Genomic DNA, 23,826 nt, shown 5'->3' on the forward strand with positions numbered 1-23,826 from the left:
TGACCCTCAGCTGACGGGGCGGAGCCGGCCGCCCCACGTGACCCGGCCCGCGTGACCGCCCGCCGTGGTGACGCGCGCGGCTCCCGCCCCGCCCACAAGGCACACAGGCGCGGGACGCGGTCTCTGGTCACATCCAAGAGAACTTTATTGGACAGTTCGGCGCCAGGGCCCGGCACCGCGCCATCCCCGGAGCCTCGGCATCCGAACGCCACCAGGCAACGCTCTACCTAAGGTTACTATATAGCTGGGAGACGGGATGCTCCACAGACGCATGAACAGGTCAAAACTTTATAAATAAACATCCAGTGAAGAGAAAAATGACAACTCTAATTCATCCTTATACACAGCACTCTAGGGGGGCGGGGGCGGCCGCGGCAGCGTCCTCACTGGGCAGGGGCCGGGATGGGCGGTGAGTGGGCCCTGATGTCCACAGCACGGGCGGAGGGGCCAGGCGGGAGCAACAGACGATGGGCACTAGGACACTGCGCATGTACAAGACCAACTACGGAGGGGGCGGCGGCCCGTGCGTGTGTCAGGCTGTTCGTTCTGGAATGAGGAGGGTGGTCTTTACATTATATTCTGTGGTGACGGGCGGAGGGGCTACTTTGTGGAGAGGATGAGGGCCACGATGAGACCGTAGAGGCCCAGCACCTCAGCGAAGATGAGGATCAGGATCATGCCCACAAAGAGCCGGGGCTGCTGGGCAGTGCCCCGCACGCCGGCATCCCCCACAATGCCAATGGCAAAGCCGGCTGCCAGGCCGCTCAGGCCCACGCTCAGGCCTGCACCCAGCTGGAGGAAACTCCTGGGGAGAGAAGAGACACAGGGCTGTTAGTAGCCTGCCTACCAGGGGAGACAGCCCAGGCAGAGCGATGCCACTCACTTGTAGAGGCTGATGCCATCAGTCAGGGAGTTGGCGATGAGCACCGCCACCACCAGGCCGTAGATGGCGATGATCCCGGCCATGACCACTGGGATGATGGACTTCATGATCAGCTCCGGCCGCATGACAGACATGGCCGCGATGCCGGTGCCACTCTTGGCCGTGCCATAGGCAGCACCCAGGGCTGTGGGAGGAAGAGGAGGTGAGCTCAGAGCAGCTTCCACACAGCTGTGAGGGCTCCCGGAGGGCATTCACAGGGGAGAGAAAGACTCCCAGGGGGCAAAAGCTCCTCCAGGAGCAGCAGCCACAGTGGTCACCATTTCTCCTTTCCCCTAGCTGCCCTACATCCCACAGGCCACCGCTCCCTTCAGCAGTGGCCCTGGCACCACCTGGGACTCCTGCTCTGCTGTGAAATCCACTTCTGCTGTCTGCTACCTTGGGTAGCCCAGTCACAGCCGCAAGAGATAGCTGGAGTGCCAGAAGCCTTGAGATTCTAGGCACCTCAGACCCACCTGAAGCCCCCAGAGCCCATCAAGAAAGGCCTGAGGATTACCTCAGCAGCCCAGGTTGGCTGCCCCCGGGGCCCAGAACTTCCAGCCTCAGCACTCAACTTCCCACTCCTTCCAGCCTCAGCTGGCTGTCAGGAGGGTCCTGCTTTGCCAGCCAGACCGCAGGCCCTGAAGCCTTGATGAATTAGAACAAGACCTCCCTATGTAACCAAAGGAGATCACAGGCTATGGGGCTGTCACCCGGGCAACCACGAGACCTCAGGAACCTCTGCAGCTGTCCAGCCTCCTGCCACATAGCAACAGGGGAGGCTGATCTCTAGGCAAGCAGGTGACATGGGCAGCCCGGCCCAGGGCACCCACATCATCGTCACTGGGAAAGAGAGAAATTAACTGGCTTTACTACAGAAGATAACACAGATCAGAGGTAGAAGAAACTAGGACAATCCCAGCCATCCCTCTGCACATTTTAGTGATTTCTTGCTCAAAAAATGCCCACTCTGGCCAGACATGGTGGTGCAAGCCTGTAATCCCAGTACTTGGTAGGCTTTGACAGGAGAACCACAGGTTTGAAGTCAGCCTCAGCAACTAGACCCGTGTCAAAAATAAAACCAGGAAGCCAGGCATGGTGGCGCACGCTTGTAATCCCAGCTTTTGGGAGGCTGAGACTGGAGGATCATGGTTCGTGACCAGCCTCAGCTACTTAGTGAGGCCCTTTCCAACTCAGTGAGACCCTGTCCTGTTTCAAAATAAAGAATAAAAAAATAGGGTTGGGGGTATAGTTCAGAGGTAGAACGCCCCTGGGTTCCATTTCTGGTACCACAAACAAAATAAATAAACAAAAATAAAAATAAATAAAAAGGGGTGGGGTACATGTAGCTTGAAGGTAGAAACCCTTGGGTTCAATTTCTAGCCCCCAAACCAAAACCCAAATGCCTACTTTGAGTGCAGAGCTGAACAGAGCTGGGGCCAGAGGGGTGCTGCTTCCCCAGGCTCAAAGCCAGTGAGATGACAGGATGGGGACCCCCAAAAACAGGAGGGCCACGGGAGATTTGGGGAGGGTCAGAGCCCTCGTGCTGAGTGGTGCTGGTGAGTGACGGTGACAAGAATCTTAGCACACGCAGAAATACCAACAAGATGGTGCACACCCAAGAAGTGACAAGAGGGAGCTGGCTGGGGTCAAGAGGGCCACACTGTTCCCTCCAACAGCACCCTGAGCTGCCTGAATACCTAGACTTCTAACACCTTCAGCAAGGCCCTGGGCCCCCCTTCAAGGGGTTACTCCTAAGCCCCTTCTGTCAGAGGGCATTTTCTGGGCCCTGACATAGGCCCAGCCCATGTCAGGCCGATTCTCATGTGTGTAAAAGGCTAGCGTGCCCAGGGCTCTTATCCCTGGGGACATGTTAATTAACAGGGAGCGCACAGGTTGACAGGTAGCATGGGGAAGGGGACTGAACACTGGGAACTCATCACCCTAGGTAGTGAGACCCTGCAAGAGGTAGCAAGGTAACTGAGCCCTTCCCCAAAGGACAGCAGGGAGGTCGTGTGACTGAGGGTGGGTGGGTAGGACAACAAGAGGGAAAAAAGGCAAGAATCGGGAAAACCACCAAGAGACAGAGACAGACACACAGAAAGAGACACAGACCAACAGGGGATTAGAGCACGGTGGCGGCATGTTCACATAATCAGGCCTGACAAGGCTTCAAAAAGGAACACCCGCCAACCATGCCAGATGCTCCAGGACACTGAAAGAGCCCTCTGGAGGCGACTCCAGCTGGGCGGTGGCGCACACCTATAACCCCAGGACTGGGGAGGCTGAGACAGGTGGGCTGCAGGTTTACAGACATCTTCAGCAACCTAGGGAGACCCTGTTTCAAAAAAAAAATAAAAAAGGGCTGGAGCTGTAGCCTGGAGGTAGACTGCCTCTGCGTTCAATCCCCAGTAATTTATATATTAATATATATATAACGTGTGTGTGTGTGTGTGTGTGTGTGTGTGTGTGTGTGTGTGTATCTGGAATGGTGGTGCACACCTATAATCCCAGTACTGGGGAGGCTGAGACAGGAGGATTGCAGATTCAAGGACAGCCTCAGTAAGTAATGAGACGCTCATCAACCTAGTGAGACCCTGTTTCAAAATAAAAATAAAATAGGGCTGGGGGATGTAGCTTGGAGGTAGAATGCTCCTGGGTTCAATCCCCAGTGCCACAAAAATTAAAATGGTGCCGGCCGTGGTGACACGCTTGTAATCCCAATACTTGGGAGGCTGAGACAGATGGATCTGGGTTCAAGGCCAGCCTCAGCTACTCAGTGAGCCCCTCTGCACTTAGACCCTGTTTCAAAATATAAGAATAAAAGCCAGGCGTGGTGGCACACACTTGTAATCCCAGCATTTGGGAGGCTGAGAGAGAAGAATCACGGTTCACAGCCAGCCCAGCTCCTTAGTGAGGCCCTCTGCAACTCAGTGAGATCCAATTTCAAAATAAAGAGTTAAAAATAGGGCTGGGGAGCCAGACATGGTGACGCATGCTTGCAATCCCAGCATTCGGGAGGCCGAGACTGGAGGATCGCAGTTCACAGACAGCCTCAGTTACTTAGTGAGGCCCTTCACAACTTAGTGAGACCCTGTTTCAAATTAAAAATAAAAAATAGGGCAGGGGATGTAGCTTCGAGGTCGAATGCCCCTGGGTTCCATCCCCAGACCTGCAAAAAATAAAAAATAAAAAATAAAAATAAAAAATAGGGCTGGAGTGTAGCTCAGAGGGAGAACACCGGAGTTCCATCCACAGGACCGCAAAAAAAAAAATAAATAAATAAATAAAATTTAGTTTTTTTAAAAGGCTGAGGTGTAGCTTGAAGGTACAATTCCTGAGTTCACCCCCCATACCAGAGGGGCGGGGGGAGAAAAGGCAATTCCAGGAACCCAAGAACCAAAACAGGGAGGAAGTCACTGAAAATACGGAAAAGGAGCAACCAACGGCTCATGGAAGACATGATGAAGAAAGAATCAACAGGATGTTTGTCATAAGAAAAAAGAGGAAGCCATGCACAGATGCGCACGTCTGTAATACCAGTACTTGGGAGGCTGAAAAAGGAGGATTGCAGGTTCAAGGACAGCCTCAGCAATGTAGGAAGACTCAGCAACCTAGTGAGACTCTGTTTCAAAATAAGATTAGGCATGGTGACACATACCTGTAATCCCAACGCTTGGGAGGCTGAGACAGGAGGATCACGGGTTCAAACCCAGCCACTGTACCTTAGTGAGAGAGGGAAAGGGAGGGAAGGAAGTGGGGCACAGTGGCACACGACTGTAATCCCAGTATATGGGAGGCGGAAATGAGAGATTCTCAAGTTCAGGACCAGCTTGGGCAATTTAGTGAGACTTTGTCCTAAAATAAAAAAGGCCGAGGTGTAGCTAGCTCAGTGGTAGAACACCCATGGGTGTCTTTCTTTTTTGTGGTGGTAGGGACTTAACAGTGGCATTCTACTCCGGAGCTGGTGTACCCCAGTTCTATCTTATTCTTATTTTGAAACACATTATCTATCGCTAGGTTGATGAGTGTCTCACTACTTGTTGAAGAAGTCTTCTAACCTGTGACCTTCCTGTCTCAGCCTCCCAAGTTTCTGGGATTATAAACGTGCCCAAGGTGCACAGCCCCTGGGTTTCTGCTGCACAAAAAAAGGAGACTAGAAATGTGAAGTGGGGAGCCTGAAAAACGTGGAGCTCTTTGGTTCTAAACCAATCAGTCAAGTGCCAGGACCAAGGGCCAGGCACTGGGATGGAGCTTGGAATACGCCCAGCGACACCAGAGGCCACTGGAAAACAAAGGGGCTTGTTCTGGTAGTAGAGAAGTAGGCAGGATCTTGACTTGTCCGTTGATGTCTCCTCAATACCTGGCACGTACTAAGAGTTCAATCCCGATTTGGTAAATGAATGAACACGCGCACTGACTGCAGGTGCCCAAAGCGGCAGGTTCTCTGGAGGTACTCTGGGGCAGTGGGCAGAAGGGAACACAGCAGCCAGCTCCTGAGCACCTCTAGAGGTGTGGCCTGAGAGGGAAGACGTTTACACCACATCTCCCACCACAAATCACCCCTTACTGGGAGGGATGGGAAGGGCAGGGCCCGACAGCCCCTTGCTGGTGGTAGACAAGCCCAAGCAGAGGGAGGCCCCCAGAGAGCAGGGCCCCACCCCACAGGTGTTTACAGTCAGCAGAGACTGTTTGGAGTTCAAACCCTCCACATACTTGTGTTCAGAGCCTCCCCAGCCTACTAGTAGGGTGGGGCAGGGCGGGTCACTTAAGCCCCAAACCAGACCTACCAGAGGAGGTCCAGACCAGGCCAGACCAGCGCACTGGGGCTGTGACTTACCTCCCTCGGTCCGACACTCTTGGGCAAAGCCCAAGCTGCTTTCTCCCAGGAAGGGCAATTTTCACTAATTTGACACCCCAGGACTGTCAAAGCCCAACTTCAAAAACAGGGTGCCATGAAACAGATCCCGGTAGGCCCCTGCTCCAATCGGGGGCAGCCCCTCCCAGCTCCAGGGTCCCGGAGAAAAGGAAGGTCATCCATCCACCCACCATTCATTAGGGCCAACTGCGGGTTCTCTCCTCAGGAACAAACACCCAACCCCGGTCATCGCTGGCATCTCACCCACCTCAAGCACGGACCCTCGACCCGGGTCCCCACGAATGCGCTTTAACGCCCCCCACTGCCCACACACCCTCCCGCCTGGGTCCCCGCGGGCTCTCGGGACCCGTCCGCACCGCTGACGCGGCTACCGGGAAGCCGGGGCTGGCCGCCGCCGGAGGAGCTGCCCCCGGGCCCGGACCGCCTGGCGCTCGCGGGCCGGGCCGCCGCCGAGGCTGGACGCGCCGCCCACGGCCGGGCCGAGGCGTGATGTCACACCTGCCCGCAGAGCGCGGGGCGCGCCGCCCGCGCCCCCTCCCCCGGGTAAGATGGCAGCGGCGCCGCCGCCCCACCCCCGCGGCGCTGCGGCCCGGCCGGCCGCGGGACCGCACGCACACGCGCCCCCGGCCGCCCGCCCGGCCGCGGCCGCAGGAGGCCGGCGCCGGACAGGTGGCGGCGGCGTGACGTCACGCGGGCCGCGAGGGGCGACCCCGGCCCGCGCTCACCGCTGAAGACCATGGCGATCGAGGCGCCGATGACGGCGAAGAAGGACGCGTACTCGGGGTTGGTGTTGGTCTCGGACATGTCGCGGGCGGCGGCGGCGGCGGCGGCGGGCAGCGGGCGCGGGGCGGGCGCGGCGGGCGAAAGCGACCGGGCCAGTCAGCCGCTGCGCTCTAAATACCAGCACCGCAGAGCAAAATGGCGGCCGCGGCCGCGTCACGTGACCCCGGCCCCGCCCCGCGGGCCGCACCACTGTCGGCCGGGGGGAGACGCGTCCCGGCCGCCCGCCGCCCCGCCGCCCGCCGCCGCCGCCGCCGCCGCCGCCGCCGCCCGCGGGCCCTGGCCCTGGCCCCGGCGCCACCCGCGCGGCCTCGCGGCGCCCTGCCCGGGCCGCGGCTTCGGCCCCCGCGGCGTTGGGCCGGCCCGGGGGCGGGGCTCATTAGCATGCGGGGCGTGGCCTCCGCGGCGCCCCGCCCCCGCGGCGCGCAGACTGCGCTGACGGCTCGCGCGCGCTCGGCGTTGGGAGTGAGCCGGGCCCCCAGGCAGGCCCGGACTCCGCCGGCCGCCGGGCTGGACCGCGGCCTCCCTGAGGAAGGAGCCAAAGAAACGCCTCGCGTCGGCCCGGCGTCCTCGGCTCCCGGCCGGCCCCAGGCATCCCTTCCCCACTGAAGCCCTGGCCTCTGGGCAGCCTCCCGTGCGCCCAGCTCCCCCACAGCCCCCATCTTCTGACCCAGCAGCCGGCGACTTCAAAAAAGGAGTGCCCCTCTGTCCCTTGCGTCGGTTGGACGTCTCCGCCCCTCCGGGTGTAGCTTTGCCTGGTCTGCAGCCCCGCAGTGTGGCCACCCGTGGAGGGTCTGCGGCGCCTGGCCCCTCTGGCCCCACGCAGAGCCTGCCTCCGCGGGGTCACGTTGCTTTCCAGAGCAGCCACCACGGAGGATGGCAGTCTCCGGGTCTGAGGCCGCCTGGACACCCCCCTCCCCACAGGTCAGCTCCGTGGAGAGCTCCCATTGCCTTTCTCATCCCTTCCCTCTCGGAGGCCCCTGGCAGCTGCCACCTGGCCTGGTCTCCCTCAGGTCCAAGCCACAGGCCCACATTCTAGATCCCAGATCCACATTCTAGGCTGTGGTTTGGGATGGGCTCACCACCTTCTCCACCCAGGCCCTGGGGTCACCTTCCCACCCTAGCACTCCGCTGGACTCAGCCCCTCCTCCCACAACAGGAAGTGCCTTGGGGGGCCGTCCCCCTTGGCTGGACCCGGTCTGCCACCCTCTGCACTTGTTGCCCATAAAAGTGTCCAGGTCTGCTTTGTTTCAAAGGTCAGGAGGCTCCAGAGAACACCTGGGAAGCCTTCCTCCACCTCCCTTCCTAGTCCGCCCAACTCTGGTTTCTAACAAGAAGAATCTTTACGGTGTCTCCACCTCGTCGCCTCAGCTTCCCTCCCCAGCTCCTTGCCTGTCAAGGTCACAGGGACAGCGGTCAGGCCATCAGTGACCTCTGTGCGCTGCCCCGCGGCGCTCCTCCTCCCCCTTCCTTCTGTCTCCTGCGCTTCCTAGAGTTGGGCCACCCTCCTTCTTCCTGGAGGGGAGAAGGCCCAGGCCCTGGCTTCGCCTCAGCTTCTGGTTGTCCCCTTCTTTGGGGCAGATCCCATCTCTCCTGTGGCTGACCCTCCGTCTCGCTGGCCTGTACTTTCCAGTCCCAACCACCTTCTCAGAGAAAACCACACCCGGTGTTGGTCCCTCAGCCTCCAGCGCTTAGGGCTCAGGGCCAGGGCCAGGGGCTGGGGAAGCAGGAGGGAAGGACAGCACAGTCCATCTTCGGGGAAGTCAGCCTCGCAGGGGCCGGCAGAGTGTGCCGGTCCCCAGGGATGGTGAAAGGGGTGTCTCCTGTAGGCGCTCACCTTTCACCTTCACCTCCCCGCAGGCACCTCCACCCCACCCCCGCTCTGCCCCTCCCCAAGGCCGCCTGGGCCCCTGGGTCTCCTCCTCACATTCTAACCTGCTCTCCACCCTGGCCGCAGACCCAGCCAGCATCTGGGGACCAGTGAGGGAGGACCCAGGCCACCCTGCCCTTGGTCTCAGGGCACCAGGCTGGGCCCCTCGGGAGGAGTGGAAATGTGATGGTGGGGGGCATAGCCCTGCCTCCAGGCTCTGCCACTTCCCCTGTGCTGAAATCACAGGTCACGAGTCTGCTCTGTGAGTCTGAATGCTCACAGTTGCTGGTGGAAGAGGAAGGAGGTGGGGATTTCCAGGCGAGGAGAAAGACGGGTTAAGAAGGCAAGTCAGCCGGGCGTGGTGGGCACGCTTGTCATCCCAGCATCTGGGAGGCTGAGACAGGAGGATCGCGGTTCACGGACAGCCTCAGCTTCTTATGAGGCCCTTTGCAACTCAGTGAGACCCTGTTTCAAAACAAAGAATAAAAAACTAGGGCTGGGGTGTCGCTCGGAGGTCGAATGCCCCTTGGTTCCATCCCCAATACTGAAAAAAAAAAAGACAAGTCAGAGACCCCCCCCCCCTGGAGAGGGAGATGGAGGAGGGGTCCCAAGAGGACTCAGGGACCCCAGGGACAGAGGGAGGAGGTAAGTAGACCGGGAGTACAATGGCAAGTGGCCACAGGTGACTGGGAAGCCAGGTTTGTCTCAGGGAGCCTAGTCAGGACTGTCAGCCGCTGCAGAGGACAGAGCGCCCAGCAGGCGCCCTGACACAGCTCTGTCACCAGGGCCAGGTGGGTACCAGGAGGCCAAGAGGAGAGGAACTCAGCTCAGGCCGCGAAGGGTGCTGGGATGGAACCCAGGGGCCTTCTACCTCCCAGCTACATCCCCAGTGCCGCAAAACAAAACAAAAACTGGCTGTGAACCTGCAGTCCTCCTGTCCCAGCCTCCCAAATGCTGGGATTGCAAGTGCCACTATGCCCAGCTCTTAAATACCTTATTATTTATTGTGGTACAGGAGACTGAACCCAGGGGCATTCTACCCCTGAGCTACACCCCCAGCCCGATTTATTTTTTATTTTTTATTATTATTTGCGGGTCTGAGGATGGAACCCAAGGGCATTTGACCTCCGAGCTACACCCCCTGCCCTATTTTTTATTCTTTATCTTGAAACTGGGTCTCACTGAGTTGCAGAGAGCCTCACTAAGTAGCTGAGCCTGTCTGCAAACCTCGATCCTCTAGGTCTCAGCCTCCCAAATGCTGGGATTACAAGCATGCGCCACCATGCCCAGCTTCTAATTTTTATTTGATTATTTTATTTTTGCAGTACTAAGGATGGGACCCAGGGCCATTGTATCTCCAAGCTAAATCCCCTATTTTTTAGTCTTTTTATTTTTAATTTATTTTATTTTACTTTTGGTGGTACTGGGGTTCCTGGAAACGCTTCTGCCTCCGGGCTACACTCCCAGACCTATTTTTATATTTTAATTTGGTAACAAGGTCTCTTAAGCCAGCGAGGCTGGCTTCGAACCAGCAGTCCTCCTGTCTGCCTCCCAAATGCGGGGATTACAAGCGTGTGCCACCACGCCCAGCAATTTATTTTTTATTTTTTTTAATTTGAAAACAGCCAGCGAGGCTGGCTTCGAACCTGCGTGATCCTCCTGTCTCCGCCTCCCAAGTGCGGGGAGTGCAAGCCTGTGCCACCATGCCCAGCTAGTCTTTTTATTTTTGAATCAGGGTCTCACTGAGTTTGGAGGGCCTTGCTAAGTAGCTAAAGCTATCTGTGCACCGCGATCTTCCTGTCTCAGCCTCCGGAATGCTGGGATTACAAGCGTGCGCCACCACGTCCAGCTATTTTTATTTTGAAACAGGGCCTAAGTTGCCAAGGCTGGCCATGAACCTGGGATCCTCCAGGCTTAGCCTCCCAAGTACTGGGATTACAAGCATGTACCACCACGCCTGAGAAACCTATATGATCTAAGAGATACTTTTAGTTGTAAGAGGCACCTTTATGAGATATTTTTAGTTCTCTCTCGTGGCAGTCACTTAACATGTTAATCATTATCTACTAGAGGCCTGTGCACAGCCCAGGGCCTCGTGCATGTGGCAGGCGCTCTACCTCAACTACATGCCCACCCTTTTTTTTTTTTTGGTGGTACTGGGGTGGAACCCAGGGGCTTTCTACCTCCGGGCTATACTCCCAGACCTATTTTATATTTTATTTGGAAACAGGGTCTCACTAAGTTGCTGAGAGCCTAAGTAGCTGAGGCTGGCTTTGAACCTGTGTGATCCTCCTGTCTCAGCCTCCAAGCGCGGGGATTACAAGCGTGCGCCACCACGCTCGGCTTATCCCTACTCCTTTTTGTCTTTTATTTTGAGACAGAGTCTCCCTAAGTTGCCAAGCTTGGATTGGAACTTCCTCGTGTGTGTGTGTGTGTGTGTGTGTGTGTGTGTGTGTGTGTGTGACCAGGATTTGAGCCCAGGGGTATTCTAAGTACAGGCTACACTCCCAGCCCTATTTTATTTATATTTATTTACTTTTTTTCAGTACTGGGGTGGAACCCAGGGGCATTCTACCTCTGAGCTACACCTCCAGCCCTATTTTTTATTTATTCTGAAACAGGGTCTCACTGAGTTGCAGAGGGCCTCACTAAGTAGCTGAGGCTGTCTGCAAACCGTGATCCTCTTGTCTCAGCCTCCCGAATGCTGGGATTACAAGTGTGCGCCACCATACCCGGTTCTTCTTATTTACTTATTTTTAATTTAATTTAATTTTTTGCAGTACTGGGGATTGAATCCATTCTACCTTCGAGCTATACCTCCAGCCATACACACACACACACACACACACACACACACACACACACACATATATATTTTTTTTCTTTTTTTTTTGTGGGTCTGGTAATGGAACCCAGGGGCATTTGACCTCCAAGCTACACCCCCAGCTCCAATTTTTTATTCTTTATTTTGAAACCGGGTCTCACTGCATTGGATAGGGCCTCACTAAGTAGCTGAGGCTGTCCCTAAACCACAATCCTCTGGTCTGTCTCCCGAATGCTGGGATTACAAGCGTGCACCACCATTCCCGGCTTCCAGACTTATATTTTATTTTATTTTATTTTATTTTTTGCGGTACTGGGGATGGAACCTAGGGGTATTCTACCTCTGAGCTACACCCCCAACCCTATTTTATTCTTTATTTAAAAACAGAGTCTCACTAAATTGCAGAGGGCCTAAGTAGCTGAGGCTGTCCGCGAACCGTGATCCTCTTGTCTCAGCCTCCCGAGTGCTGGGATTACAAGCGTGCACCACCACGCCCAGCTCTGACGGGAACCTCTGACCCTCTAGCCTCAGCCTCCTGAGGAGGCGAGGCTGCAGAAGTACACCACTACGGCTGGCCAGATACAAGGCTTTATTTTTAAACTGGGGATGGAACCCAGGGACATTCTACCTCTGAGCTCCAGCACCGGCCCTATATTATTATTATTATTATTATTATTATTATTATTATTATTATTTATTTTGAAACAGGGTCTCACTGAGTTGCAGAGGGCCTCACTAAGTAGCTGAGGCTGTCCGAGAACCACGATCCTCCTATTTCAACTTCCCAAATGCTGAGATTACAAGCAAGGATTTTTTAAAATAAAAATATTGCAGCTGGGCATGGTGGCGCACACTTGTAATCCTAGTACTTGGGAGGCTGAGACAGGAGGATTGCAGGTTTTCCGTCAGCCTTGGTTACTTAGTGAGGCCTCCACAATTTAGTGAGACCCTGTTTCAAAATAAAGAATAAAAAATAGGGCTGGGGCCAGACGTGGTGGTGCACGTGGTGGCGCACGCTTGTCATCCCAGCATTCGGGAGGCTGAGACTAGAGGATCACGATTCGCGGACAGCCTCAGCTACTTAGGCCCTCTGCAACTTAGTGAGACCCTATTTCAAAATAAAGACTAAAAAATAGGGCAGGGGGTGTAGCTCGGAGGTCGAATGCCCCTGGTTCCATTTCCAAACCTGCAAAAAAAAAACAAAAAACAAAAAAAATGGGCTGGGGGTGTAGCTCGGATGTAGACTACTTCTGAGTTCAATTCCTAGTACCACAAAAATAAAGAGATAAAGAGAAAGAAAGAAGGAAAGAAAAGAAAGAAAAGAAAAGAAGGAAAGATAGGTAGCCAGGCGTGGTGGCACACGCTTGTAATCTCTACTTTCGGGAGGCTGAGATTGGAAGATCACAGTTCATAGACAGCCTCAGCTACTTTGGAACTCAGTGAGACCCTGTTTCAAAAAATAAAAAGCAAAAAAACAAAAACATAGGGCTAGAGGTGTAGCTTGGAGGGGTAGAATGCCCCTGGGTTTCTTCCCAGCACCAAAAAAAAAAAAAAAAGTTCTGGAGCCGGGCATGGTGGTCCACACTTATCATCCCAGTATCCCAGTACTTAGGAGGCTGAGCCAGGAGAATCGCAGGTTTGTGGCAGCCCAAGCTAGTTAGAGATGCCCTCTGCAACTTAGTGAGATCTTATTTCAAAATAAAGAATAAAAGATAGGTTTGGGGGTGTAGCTTGGAGGTGGAATGCCCCTGAGTTCCATCCCCAGTAACCCCCAACACACACACACACACCCCTCCATCCAGGAGTGGCATATGTCTGTAATCCCAGCTACTTGGGAAGCTGAGACAAGATCACAAGTTCAAGGCCAGCTTGGGCAATTGAGCAAGCCCCTGGTTCAAAATAGAAAGGTCTGGGCAGGAGGATTTCAGGTTCGAAGCCAGTCCTGGAAACTTAGTGAGGCTCTCAGCCCCACTAAGAGATCCTGTTTCCAAATAAGAAATAAAATTGGGCTGGGGTATAGCTCAAAGGTAGAATGCCCCTGGATTCACTCCCCAGTAAACAAACAAACAAACAAACAAACCCACGAGGAGGCGGCGGCCTGTTCTCTCCTGAGCGTGAGGCTGGCGCTTGGTGTTGCTGTTGGCGACGGCCTCTGCCATTGGTGATCCGTCCTCTCTCCTTGGAGGGAGAGGGCACCTTCTGAGTGGCTTGAGGTGGGGGGGGGAGGAAGGAAGGAAGGAAGGAAGGAAGGAAGGAAGGAAGGAAGGGGAAAAAAGAGAAAAGCAAAGCAAAAGGTCTGCAGGTCTAGTTTAGAGGAACAGCACCCCGGGTCCAACCCCCAGTCCTCCCGACACATGGGGTGCACAGAGCTGACAGCGCCACGGCCAGCTGACGTGAGGGCTCTGTGACCACAGCGGGGCAGCGAGTGGGGACCGGGGTTAGAGGTCAAAGCCGGACAACTGGCGTGATCCCAGGGGGACGGTTGCCCCTTCCCCGCAGTCGTCCAGGATTGATGCCAAGACTGCAGGATTGTTCTTACCGTGCCCGGACAGGGGCGGCCCTGGCCACCAGGGGGCAGTGCACAGCTCTCCTTGAATCCTGGCTGTGCAGTAAACCTGTGTGTGTGGGGTGTGTGTGTGTGGTGTGTGGTGTGGTATGGTGTGTGTGTGGTGGTGTGTGTGTGTGTGTGTGTGTGTGTGTGTGTGTGTGTGTGTTTGGGGGGCGCTGAGCCTGACCCTGGGGGCAGCTTCCCCAAATGCAGGGGTGAGCCCTCAGCCCAGATGGTGTGAAGGGCCGGTGTGCACTTCACAGGTGCCCTGGCGGCACACCTGGGAGCCCAGGAGGACCTGCACACATGCGGCAGCAGAACTCACACCCCAGGCCCCAGGTGAGCCCCCGCCCATTCCTGTGGCTCCCGCCAAGCACCTACTCCATGCCAGTGACTGAGGGAGGCCCTGTGAACAGTGAGTGGACTCCCGTCAGAGCTGGGGACACCAGGCCGACAACCGCAGCGCTCCACGGGGCCGGCTGCGGGACCCAGAGGAGGCCATCTCTGAGTCATGTTTTTGGGGAGTGCTGGGATGGAACCTAGGGGTGTTCTACCTCCGAGGTATACCCCAGATCTAATTTGTGTCCGTGCGCTGGGGATTGAACTCATTCCACTTCTGAGCTACACTCCCAGGCCTGTTTTAGTTTTTAGTTGGAAACGGGGTTTCCCTAAGTTGCTGAGAGCACTGCTAAATCGCGGAGGCTGGCTATGAACCTCCAATTCTCCGGTCTCAGCCTCCCCAGTACTGGGATTACAGGCACACATCACCATGCCCACCATATACTTTTTATTTTGAAACAGGGTCTCATTAGGTTACTGAGAGTCTCACTACATTGCTGAGGCTGGTTGTGAACCTGCAATCGTCCTGTTTCAGCCTCCCAAGTACTAACTGGGATTATAGGTGTGCACCACTGTGCCCAGCCTTATTTTTTTTATTTTTAACTTTTAATTTTTTAATTTTTGCAGGTTTGGGGATGGAACTCAGGGGCATTCAACCTCCGAGCTACACCCCCTGCCTTATTTTTTATTCTTTATTTTGAAACAGGGTCTCACTAAATTGCAGAGGGCCTAAGTAGCTGAGGCTGTCTTGCGAACCGTGATCCTCCAGTCTCAGCCTCTGAAATGCTGGGATGACAAGTGAGCGCCACCATGCCCGGCTTTATTTTTTATTTTAAAAGAGGGCTTTAGCCGGGTGTGGTGGCACACACTTGTCATCCCCGCGCTTGGGAGGCGGAGACAGGAGGATCGCGCAGGTTCGAAGCCAGCCTCACTGGCTTAAGAGACCCTGTGTCCAAATAAAAATATATATAAAAAAATAGGTCTGGGAGTGTAGCCCGGAGGTAGAAGGGCTTCCAGGAACCCCAGTACCACCAAAAAAAGAGGGCTTTACTAGCCAGGCCTGGTGGTGCACACTTGCCATTCCAGCATTCGGGAGGCTGAGACAGGAGGATTGTGGTTCGAGGACAGTCTCAGCTACCTAGTGAGGCCTTTTGCAACTCAGTGAAATCCTGTTTCAAAATAAAGAATAAAAAATAAGGCTGGGGTGTGTAGCTCAGAGATCAAATTAAGTTGTTGAAGGTAGCCTCAAGCCTGTGATCCTCCTGTCTCAGCCTCCCAAGTGCTGGGATTATGGACATGCTCCATGGGGTCTGGCTAATCATTCACTTTATCTATATTTATTTATTATTTAGTGGTACTGGGGATGGAACCCAGGGGCATTCTACCTCCAAGCTATATCCCCAGCCCTATTTTTATTCTTTGAAACAGGGTCTCACTAAATTGCGAAGGGCCTAAGTAGCTGAGATCCTCCTGTCTCAGCCTCCCAAGTATTGGGATTATAAGCCTATGCCACCCAGCCAGGCTCATTCACTTTACTTTACTGTGATTCTAGGGGTTGAATCCAGAGGCATTCTACCTCCAAGTTACATCCCCAACTCCATTTTATTTTGAAGCAGAGTCTCACTAGGTTGACGAGAGTCTCACTACTTGCTGAAGCTGTCCTCGAACCTGAGATCTTCCTGTCTCAGCTTCTCAAGTACTGAGATTACAGCATGCACCACCATGCCTGGCAAATCATCCTTGTGTGTGCGTGTGCGTGTGCGTGTGTGTGTGTGTTACTAGGGTTGAACCAAGAGACTAAAAAGCATTCTACCTCTAAGTTACACCCTCAGCACTATTTTGGGTTTTTTTTGGTGGAACTGGGGATGGAACCCTTCTCTGAGCTACACTCCCAGACCTATTTTATATTTTTATTTGGAAACAGGGTCTCTTGAGCCAGCGAGGCTGGCTTCGAACCTGCGCGATCCTCCTGTCTCCGCCTCTGAGCCCTATTATTATTTGTTATTTTGAAACAGGGTCTCACTAAATTGCTGAGCCTATCCTCAAACCTATGATTCTCCTGTTTCCGCCTCCCAAGTACTGGGATTATAGGTATGTACCACCACACATAGTTAATTTTAATATACATATATATATATAATATTTATTTATTGTGGTATTGGGGGGATGGAACCCAGGGGCATTCTACCTCTGAGCCACACACCCTGTCCTATTTTTTATTCTTTATTTTGAAACAGGGTTTCACTGAGTTGCAAAGGGCCTCACTAAGTAGCTGAGGCTGACTGTGAACCTGTGATCCTCCTGTCTCAACCTCCCTAATGCTGGGATTACAAATGTGCACCATTAAGCAGGGCTATATTTTGATTTTCAAACAAGGTTTCATTAAGTTGTAGAGGGCCTCACTAAGTAGCTGAGGCTATCCTCCAATCTTGGTCCTCCTGTCTCAACCTCCCAAGTACTGGGATTACAAGCGTGCACCACCATGCCTAGCTCTTTGCTTTTTATTTTATTTTCTATTTATTTGTTGTGGTACTGGAAATGGAAGCCAGGGGCTTTTCTACCTCTGGGCTATACTCCCAGACCTATTTTATATTTTATTTAAAAACAAGGTCTCACTAAGTTGCTGAGAACCTCACTAAGTAGCTGAGGCTGTCCGTGAACTGTGATCCTCCTGTCTCAGCCTCTCAAGCGCTGGGATTACAAGTGTGCGCCACCACGCCCGGCTTGCTCCTTGCTTTTAAAAGGCCAGTAATATTCTATCATATGGAGATGTGGATGGACACCTGGATTATTTCTACCTTTTGGCTATTGTGAATAAAGTTGCCCTAGACTTAAGTGTGGAAATACCTGGTTGAATCCCTGCTTTTGATCTTTTTTTGTTTTCCTTTTCTTTGGTATTGGGTTTAGAATCCACAGGCACTTGACCTCTGAGCTACACCCCCAGCCCTATTTTTTATTCTTTATTTTGAAACCGGTTCTCACTGAGTTGCAGAGGGCCTCACTAAGTAGCTGAGGCTGTCCGCGACCCGCGATCCTCCTGTCTCAGCCTCCCAAATGCTGGGATGACAAGCATGTGCCCATGCCCGGCTAACGTCAGTGTCTTAAAGCCAACTGCCAGATGCTCTTTAGAGTGAGCGTAGAAGAGAGGATGGGACTGCAGGGCCACTGGGATCCGTGAGAACCTCCCTGCACACCAGCAGCACAGGCAGCTAGCGCCCAGCTGTTTATCCTGGTATGAGCCCTCCTGTCCTGGGAGGTTGGCAGTCTCCGGGGCAGGGGACAGGAGGGCAGCAGACAGACGTAAGTGCTACGGAGCCTCTTTGGGGTCTCGGGGAAGAGTCCCCAGGAAGGGGCAGTAGGGGCGGTCAACAGCACAAGCCAACACCCGGAAGCAGAGCTCTCGGTTCACCAGAGGAACTGAAGGAAAGCTGGTGCCGAGGCCAGGCGGGCCTACCAGACCAGGGCTTCTCCGGGCAGCCTGGGCCCCTGCACTCGCCAGCCAGACCTGGGCGGCCGCAGGAAAGCCCTGGTGTTAGGCAGCAAAGGAAGAGGGTGCAGGACATGGCCATCCTTGTGGCCAGTCTGGGGAAGAAGCGGAAGGAAAGAGCGGGCAGCCGCAGCCCCATGAAAAGGTGAGCTGTCATGGCACTGCAGGAAGGGACGGAGTGGTGCTCAGGGGCCCACCAGGAGGTGCTGGGCAGGGGTGGGGGCATCTGGACAGGGCCAAGGAAAAAGATGTCCTGCATGTAAAGCCAGGTGCCATCTGTACTCCCAGGAATTAGGAGGCTGAGACAGGATAGCAAGTTCAAGGCCATCCTCAGCAACTTAGCGAGCCCCTGTTTCAAACTAAAATAAAATAAAAGGGAGCCAGGCGTGGTGGTGCACACTTTTAATCTCAGCACTTGGGAGCCTGAGACCGGAGGATCACACAGGTTCGAAGCCAGCCTCAGCTACTTAGTGAGGCTCTCGGCAACTTAGTGAGACCCTGTTTCCAAATAACGCATAAAATAGGTCTAGAAGTATAGTCTGGAGGTAGAAAGCCCCTGGGTTCCATCCCCAGTACCACAAAAAATAAAAATAAAAGGGGTGCTGGGCGTGGTGGCGCACGCTTATAATCCCAGTACTTGGGAAGCTGAGACAGGAGGATCGTACAGGTTCAAAGCCAGCCTCAACTACTTAGTGAAGCCCTCTGCAACTTAGTGAGACCCTGTTTCAAAATAAAGAATAAAAAAATGGACTGGGGGTGTAGCTTGGAGGTAGAATGCCCCTGGGTTCAATCCTCAGTACAGAAAAAAAAAAGTTGGGGATGTATCACAGAGATAGAATGCCCGTGGGTTCTACCCCAGTACCACAAAATAAATAAATAAATACAAATATAAGGGGCTGAGAATGTAGTCCAGTGGTAGAACACCCCTGTATTCAGTTCCTAGTAGTGCACATGCGCAGATACACAGAGCCATTAGGGAAGACCTTAATACTGACTTAGGTCAACTTCTAGAGAGATAGTATTTTTGTTTTTGCGTTACTGGGGATTGAACCTAGGGCTTCATGCATACTAGGCAAGCACTCTATCACTGACCTACATCCCTAGCCCTATTTTTTTTTTTTTCCGGCACTGGGGATTGAATTCAAAAGTGTTCTACTTCTGAGATACATCCTAAATGTATTTTATTTTTTATTTTGAAACAGGGTCTCACTAGTTTGATGAGAGTCTCACTACTTGCTGAGGGTGCCTGTGAATCCTCGATCCTCCTGTCTCAGCCTCTCGGGTACTGGGATTACAGGTGTGTGCCACCACACCCAGCTCCCAAATAAATAATTCAAATAATTTTTTTTTTTTTTTTTTGCTGTACTGGGGATGGAACCCAGGGGCATTCTATCTCCAAGCTACACCCTCAGCCCTATTTTTTTACTCTTTATTTTGAAACAGGGTCTCACTGAATTGTAAAGGACCTCACTAAGTAGCTGAGGCTGATCGCAAACTGCCATCCTCTGGTCTCAGCCTCCCAAGTGCTGGGATTACAAGTGTGCGCCACCACGCCCAGCCAAGTAATTCTTTTTTTTTTTTTTTGTGGTACTGGGGGTGGAACCCCAGGGGCTTTCTACCTCTGGGCCATACTCCCAGACCCATTTTATACTTTATTTGGAAACAAAGCCTCACTATGTTGCTGAGAGCTTCACTAACTAGCAGATGCTGGCTTAGAACCTGTATGATCCTCTGGTCTCAGCCTCCCAAGTGCTGGGATTACAAATGTGCCACCACACCCGGCCAAGTAATTCTTTTTTTTTTTAATTTTATTTTTATTTATTTATTTTATTGGTGCACTGTATTCATACCAAGTAATTCTTTATGGGACATTTGACGATTCCTGATGGCAGCTTCTTTCTTTTCCTCAAACACAAGTGTATCCACAGATGGGCCCTAAGCCAGAGAGGCAAAGCAAAATCAGGGGGTGCTGGGCTCCGTGGCGCCTTTCCCATCCCCTTGAAGGCAGCGGTGGGCCCTGAGCCTGGCGCATCCCCTCTGGGCGGTGGCGGTGTGGCTCCAGGAGAGGGGGTGCTAAGACGGTGCAGCCCATCGAGCGTCTCGTCGCAAACACTGCACAATGATGTTCCGTCAGTTCTCATTTTTATTTAGGACTAGAATTAACATCGAGCGAACATCACCGAATCTTCTCACATTCACAGGTTGGACTTTGCCGCACATTTTACCACACATGCATCCACTAAGTACAGTGTCATGACAGCCACTCACACCTGAGCAGGGTGAGCCTGACAAGAACTAAAAGGTCAAACTTCTTCCCCTTCCTCCTTTAGCTCGCAAGCTCCTGAACACACACGTTCCCACAGCCAGCGCTTCAGTGTCACGGCGGAGGCGCTTCCCTTAGACTCGGGGCCAGAGGCCCAGGTCACGTCCACATCCTTGTCGCCCACAGCACCGCTGGATGAGTTCAGACCTGCAGGTCCCCTGCAGCCAGGAGCGCTGCCGTGGGCAAAACAGCCTTGACTGGGCACTGCTGAGAGCAGGGAATACGCGTGGTCCAGCAGTCCGCTCTGCAAGCTTTGTCGCCTGGTTGATGTGTCTGTGACGTGTCCACCAACCGCTTTCTTAGTCGCAAGCAGTGCTGACAAGCCCCGCGCGGTGTGGTGAAGCGAGCGCTCCTGCGGGCGTGCGAGCCGCTCGGAGCGCAGCGGGCACCACGGGATGCCCATCTCGGGGCACCATCACACGCTGGCAAGACGGAGATCGGAACAGGTCGACACCAAGCTTTCCTGCTTAATGTAAATGTCGACGGGGAGGGCTCTGCGGTCGGCTTGGCACTCTGGCTTCATGTAACTTCTCTGTCGAACAAGACACGTGGGCCGAGGCGAGACCCAGGGGAACCACAGACGCCCGCGGCGCGGCGCGCTCGGGCCAGCTGTGCCTTTCGATCAGCATTAGTCTTGGGAATTTGATAACATTCGGGATTTAGTAAAAGCGTGAGAAAGTAACATCTATAAAAACTATATTCTTGAGCCGGGCGTGGTGGCGCACGCTTGTAATCCCAGCATTCGGGAGGCTGAGACCTGGAGGATCGCGGTTCGCGGACAGCCTCAGCTACTTAGTGAGGCCCTCTGCAACTCAGTGAGACCCTGTTTCAAAATAAAGAATAAAAAATAGGGCAGGGGGTGTAGCCCGGAGGTCAAATGCCCCTGGGTTCCATCCCCAGACCCACCAAAAAAAAAAAAAAAAAAACAAAACAAAAAAAAAACCTCTATTCCTATACGGTGGGAAATGATCCATCTGAGGAGTCTATGGTTTAGTCAACAGCATTACACTGATGGTAATGTGGTAGTGGGTATCAAACCTAGGGTCTCTTCTATGATAGGCAAGTGATACTCCACGGCTGAGCTATATCCCAGCTCTGTTTGTTTGAAACAGGGTCCCAGTAAATTGCCCAGGCTGGCCTTGAACTTGTGACTCTCCTGCCTTAGCTTCTCTAGTAGCTGGGATTACAGGCTTGCACTACCATGCCCAGCCTAAATTCTGTTTTGGTGTTAGTATTGGGAAGGTGGGCGAGGGTCTGTATAAACTGTGACAGCTCAGCAACTCTTTTGCAAATTGAAAAAAACTTCAAAACAAAAAAAGGGGAAAATACTAAATTAGGATTTGTGGCTTTAGAAAATTGATTTAAAAAAATCTGAAGACCTTCTGAAATCCAGAATGTTCTATAACAAACTGCACTGAAAACTTTGAAAAATTAAAGCATGGAACTTACAAAAATAGAAAAAACTGAAATATTAATTTTAGTTCAATAATTAAAACTAAAATATTGATATAATATGAATGACATATTCTAAATTGTTTTAAAAACTGATTTTCTGGAGCTCTCAAGACATATGGTCTGCATTTACAGATGTGTTGAATTTAAAGCTGGGAGTGGTGGCACACGCTTGTCATCCCAGGATTTGGGAGGCTGAGACCGGAGGATCACAGGTTCACGGCCAGCCTCAGCTACTTACTGAGGCCCTCTGCAACTCAGTGAGACCCTGTTTAAAAAATAAATAAATAAAAGCTGGGCATAGTGGCACAGGCTTGTAATTTCAGTATTTGGGAGGCTGAGACAGGAGGATCAAAAGTTCACAGATAGTCTCAGCTACTTGGTGAGGCCCTCTGCAACTCAGTGAGACCCTGTTTCAAAATAAAGAATAAAAAATAGGGCTGGGGGTGCAGCATGGAGATAGAATGCCCCTGGGTTCCATCCCTAGTGCTGTAAGAAATGAAAAAAAATTTAAAAAATAAAAATAGGGCTGGGGGTGCAGCTCGGAGGTAGAATGCCCCTGGGTTCCATCCCCATTATCACACAAAAACCCAAATATGTTTAATGAACCGGCTTAAATTAGGTGCAGCACTTGGTTTCGGCCAGGTGTGGTGGCGCAGGCTTGTGATCCTAGGACTTGGGAAGCTGAGACAGAAGGATCATAGCCAGCTTCAGCTACTTACTGAGGCCCTCAACTTAGACTTTGCTTCCAAATAAATAATACAATATAGGGCTGGGGGTGTAGCTTGGAGGTAGAATGCCTTTGGGTTCAATTCCTGGTACCACACACACACACACAAATTTGTTTTTAAAATAAATTTATAACTGGGAGCAGTGAAGCACACAGGTAATTCTAGCACTTGGGAGGCTAAGAAAGGAGGATGGCAGGTTCAAGGCCAATGCATGGTAACTTAGTGAGACCTTGTTTCAAAATAAAATAGGGATGGGGATGTCATTCAGAGGTAAACACCTCTGGGTTCAATTTCTAGTACCACACATACACACAAAAAAGTTGAGCTGGGCGTGGTGGCGCACACTTGTAATCCCAGCATTTGGAGGCTAAGACCGGAGGATTGTGGTTCAAGGACAGCCTCAGCTACTTAGCGAGGCCCTTTGCAACTTAGACCCAGTTTCAAAATAAAGACTAAAAAATAGGGCTGGGGGTATAGCTTCAAGGTAGAATGCCTCTGGGTTCCATCCCCAATACTGCAAAAAGAAAAACAAAAAAAAAAAAAGAAAGAAAGAAAAAAGAAAAAAAAAGAAATAAAAAGTTGAAATGTTTCTTTAAAAAATGATAATTCATTACGCAATTCCATTAAATTTTGGCTCAAATTTAACATCAAAAGCTAATAAATAATCAAGGAGAAATATTAGAAAACACTAATAAATTATGTTCTATTTAGGAACACTTTGGATCAGATAACAGTGATAAGAATAAAAAAATTACTTTTTGTAGAAAAGTCAGGAAAAAGAAGGTATAAATTTAAGGAAACAATATTTTGTATGCACACAAAAACAAAGAAGTTCCCTTCAGGAGTGGAAATCTCGCCTAAGTAGCAGTTGGTCCTCGCGGGCTGGATGCAGGCTCCGGAGGCAGCGAGCTGCCTGGACTCTCGCCAGAAGAACTGCCACCCAGCGAGGAAGCTCGCAGGCGGTGCTCAGGTCCACCCTCACCTGCTCTTGAAAGGAGGCTGTGCTAGACCTCCAGGGTCCCAGGGACAGTGCGTGGACGCGCATCATGGCGGAACTGCCTGGGGGTGCCTGGAGGCTCCTCTGGCTGAAGGGACCAGACTCAGATCCCCAGGGTTGACGCAATTGGACTGTGTTTAATGCCTGCGAAGGTGGAGGTCAGGCCGGGCAGCGGCCCGAGGAGGGGTAGGGACGGTGTGGTGTTCGTGCCTCTGAGCACCTCTCCCGCAGCAGGCCAGCAGGCCCGGCTTGCCAGAGCCACCGGGTTCCTGTCCTGCTCCAAGATGCCAGGGAGCCCTTGGAGGGATGTGAGTAGATGGGCAGCAAAGGCTGAGCTCCTGGGAAGAGCAAGCATCAGGGCGGGGTGGGCGCCGCTGGGGCGCACAGCAATGGTGAGGGGTGCCAGCCGAACCGCGTGGGACCGGGCACCTGTTCCTGCGACCCAGGCTGCTCGCTCGGGTCACCCTTGTGCCCCTGCCTTCTGGTGCCCAGGCCCTCAGGACCCGCTGAGGGAGGCCACAGCAGGCATGCTCGTTGCGGTGCCAGGGGCAGGATGCCCCATAGCTCCTGTAGCACGGTGCCCATGGGCCTGCAGGCGGTAAGGCGGGCAGCATCCAGAGAACCGTGACGAGTGGCCGGCCACAGCCAGGGGCGTGCAGAGGGAGACGGCGCTGGGT

The 23,826-nt window shown here is 53.0% G+C and overlaps 1 protein-coding gene across 1 annotated transcript; it reads right to left on the reverse strand.

Moving 5' to 3' along the window:
* Positions 1–600: 600 nt before the first annotated feature.
* ATP6V0C (ATPase H+ transporting V0 subunit c) lies at positions 601–6,602 on the reverse strand (the record flags this gene model as incomplete). Its single annotated transcript, XM_080702877.1, has 3 exons — positions 601–805; positions 884–1,067; positions 6,524–6,602. The coding sequence occupies 3 exons, from the start codon at positions 6,600–6,602 to the stop codon at positions 601–603; spliced, it is 468 nt and encodes a 155-aa protein (XP_080559003.1).
* Positions 6,603–23,826: the final 17,224 nt, after the last annotated feature.

The sequence above is a fragment of the Muscardinus avellanarius genome, assembly GCF_963383645.1.
Source record: "Muscardinus avellanarius genome assembly, chromosome: 10".
Lineage (NCBI taxonomy): Eukaryota > Metazoa > Chordata > Mammalia > Rodentia > Gliridae > Muscardinus > Muscardinus avellanarius.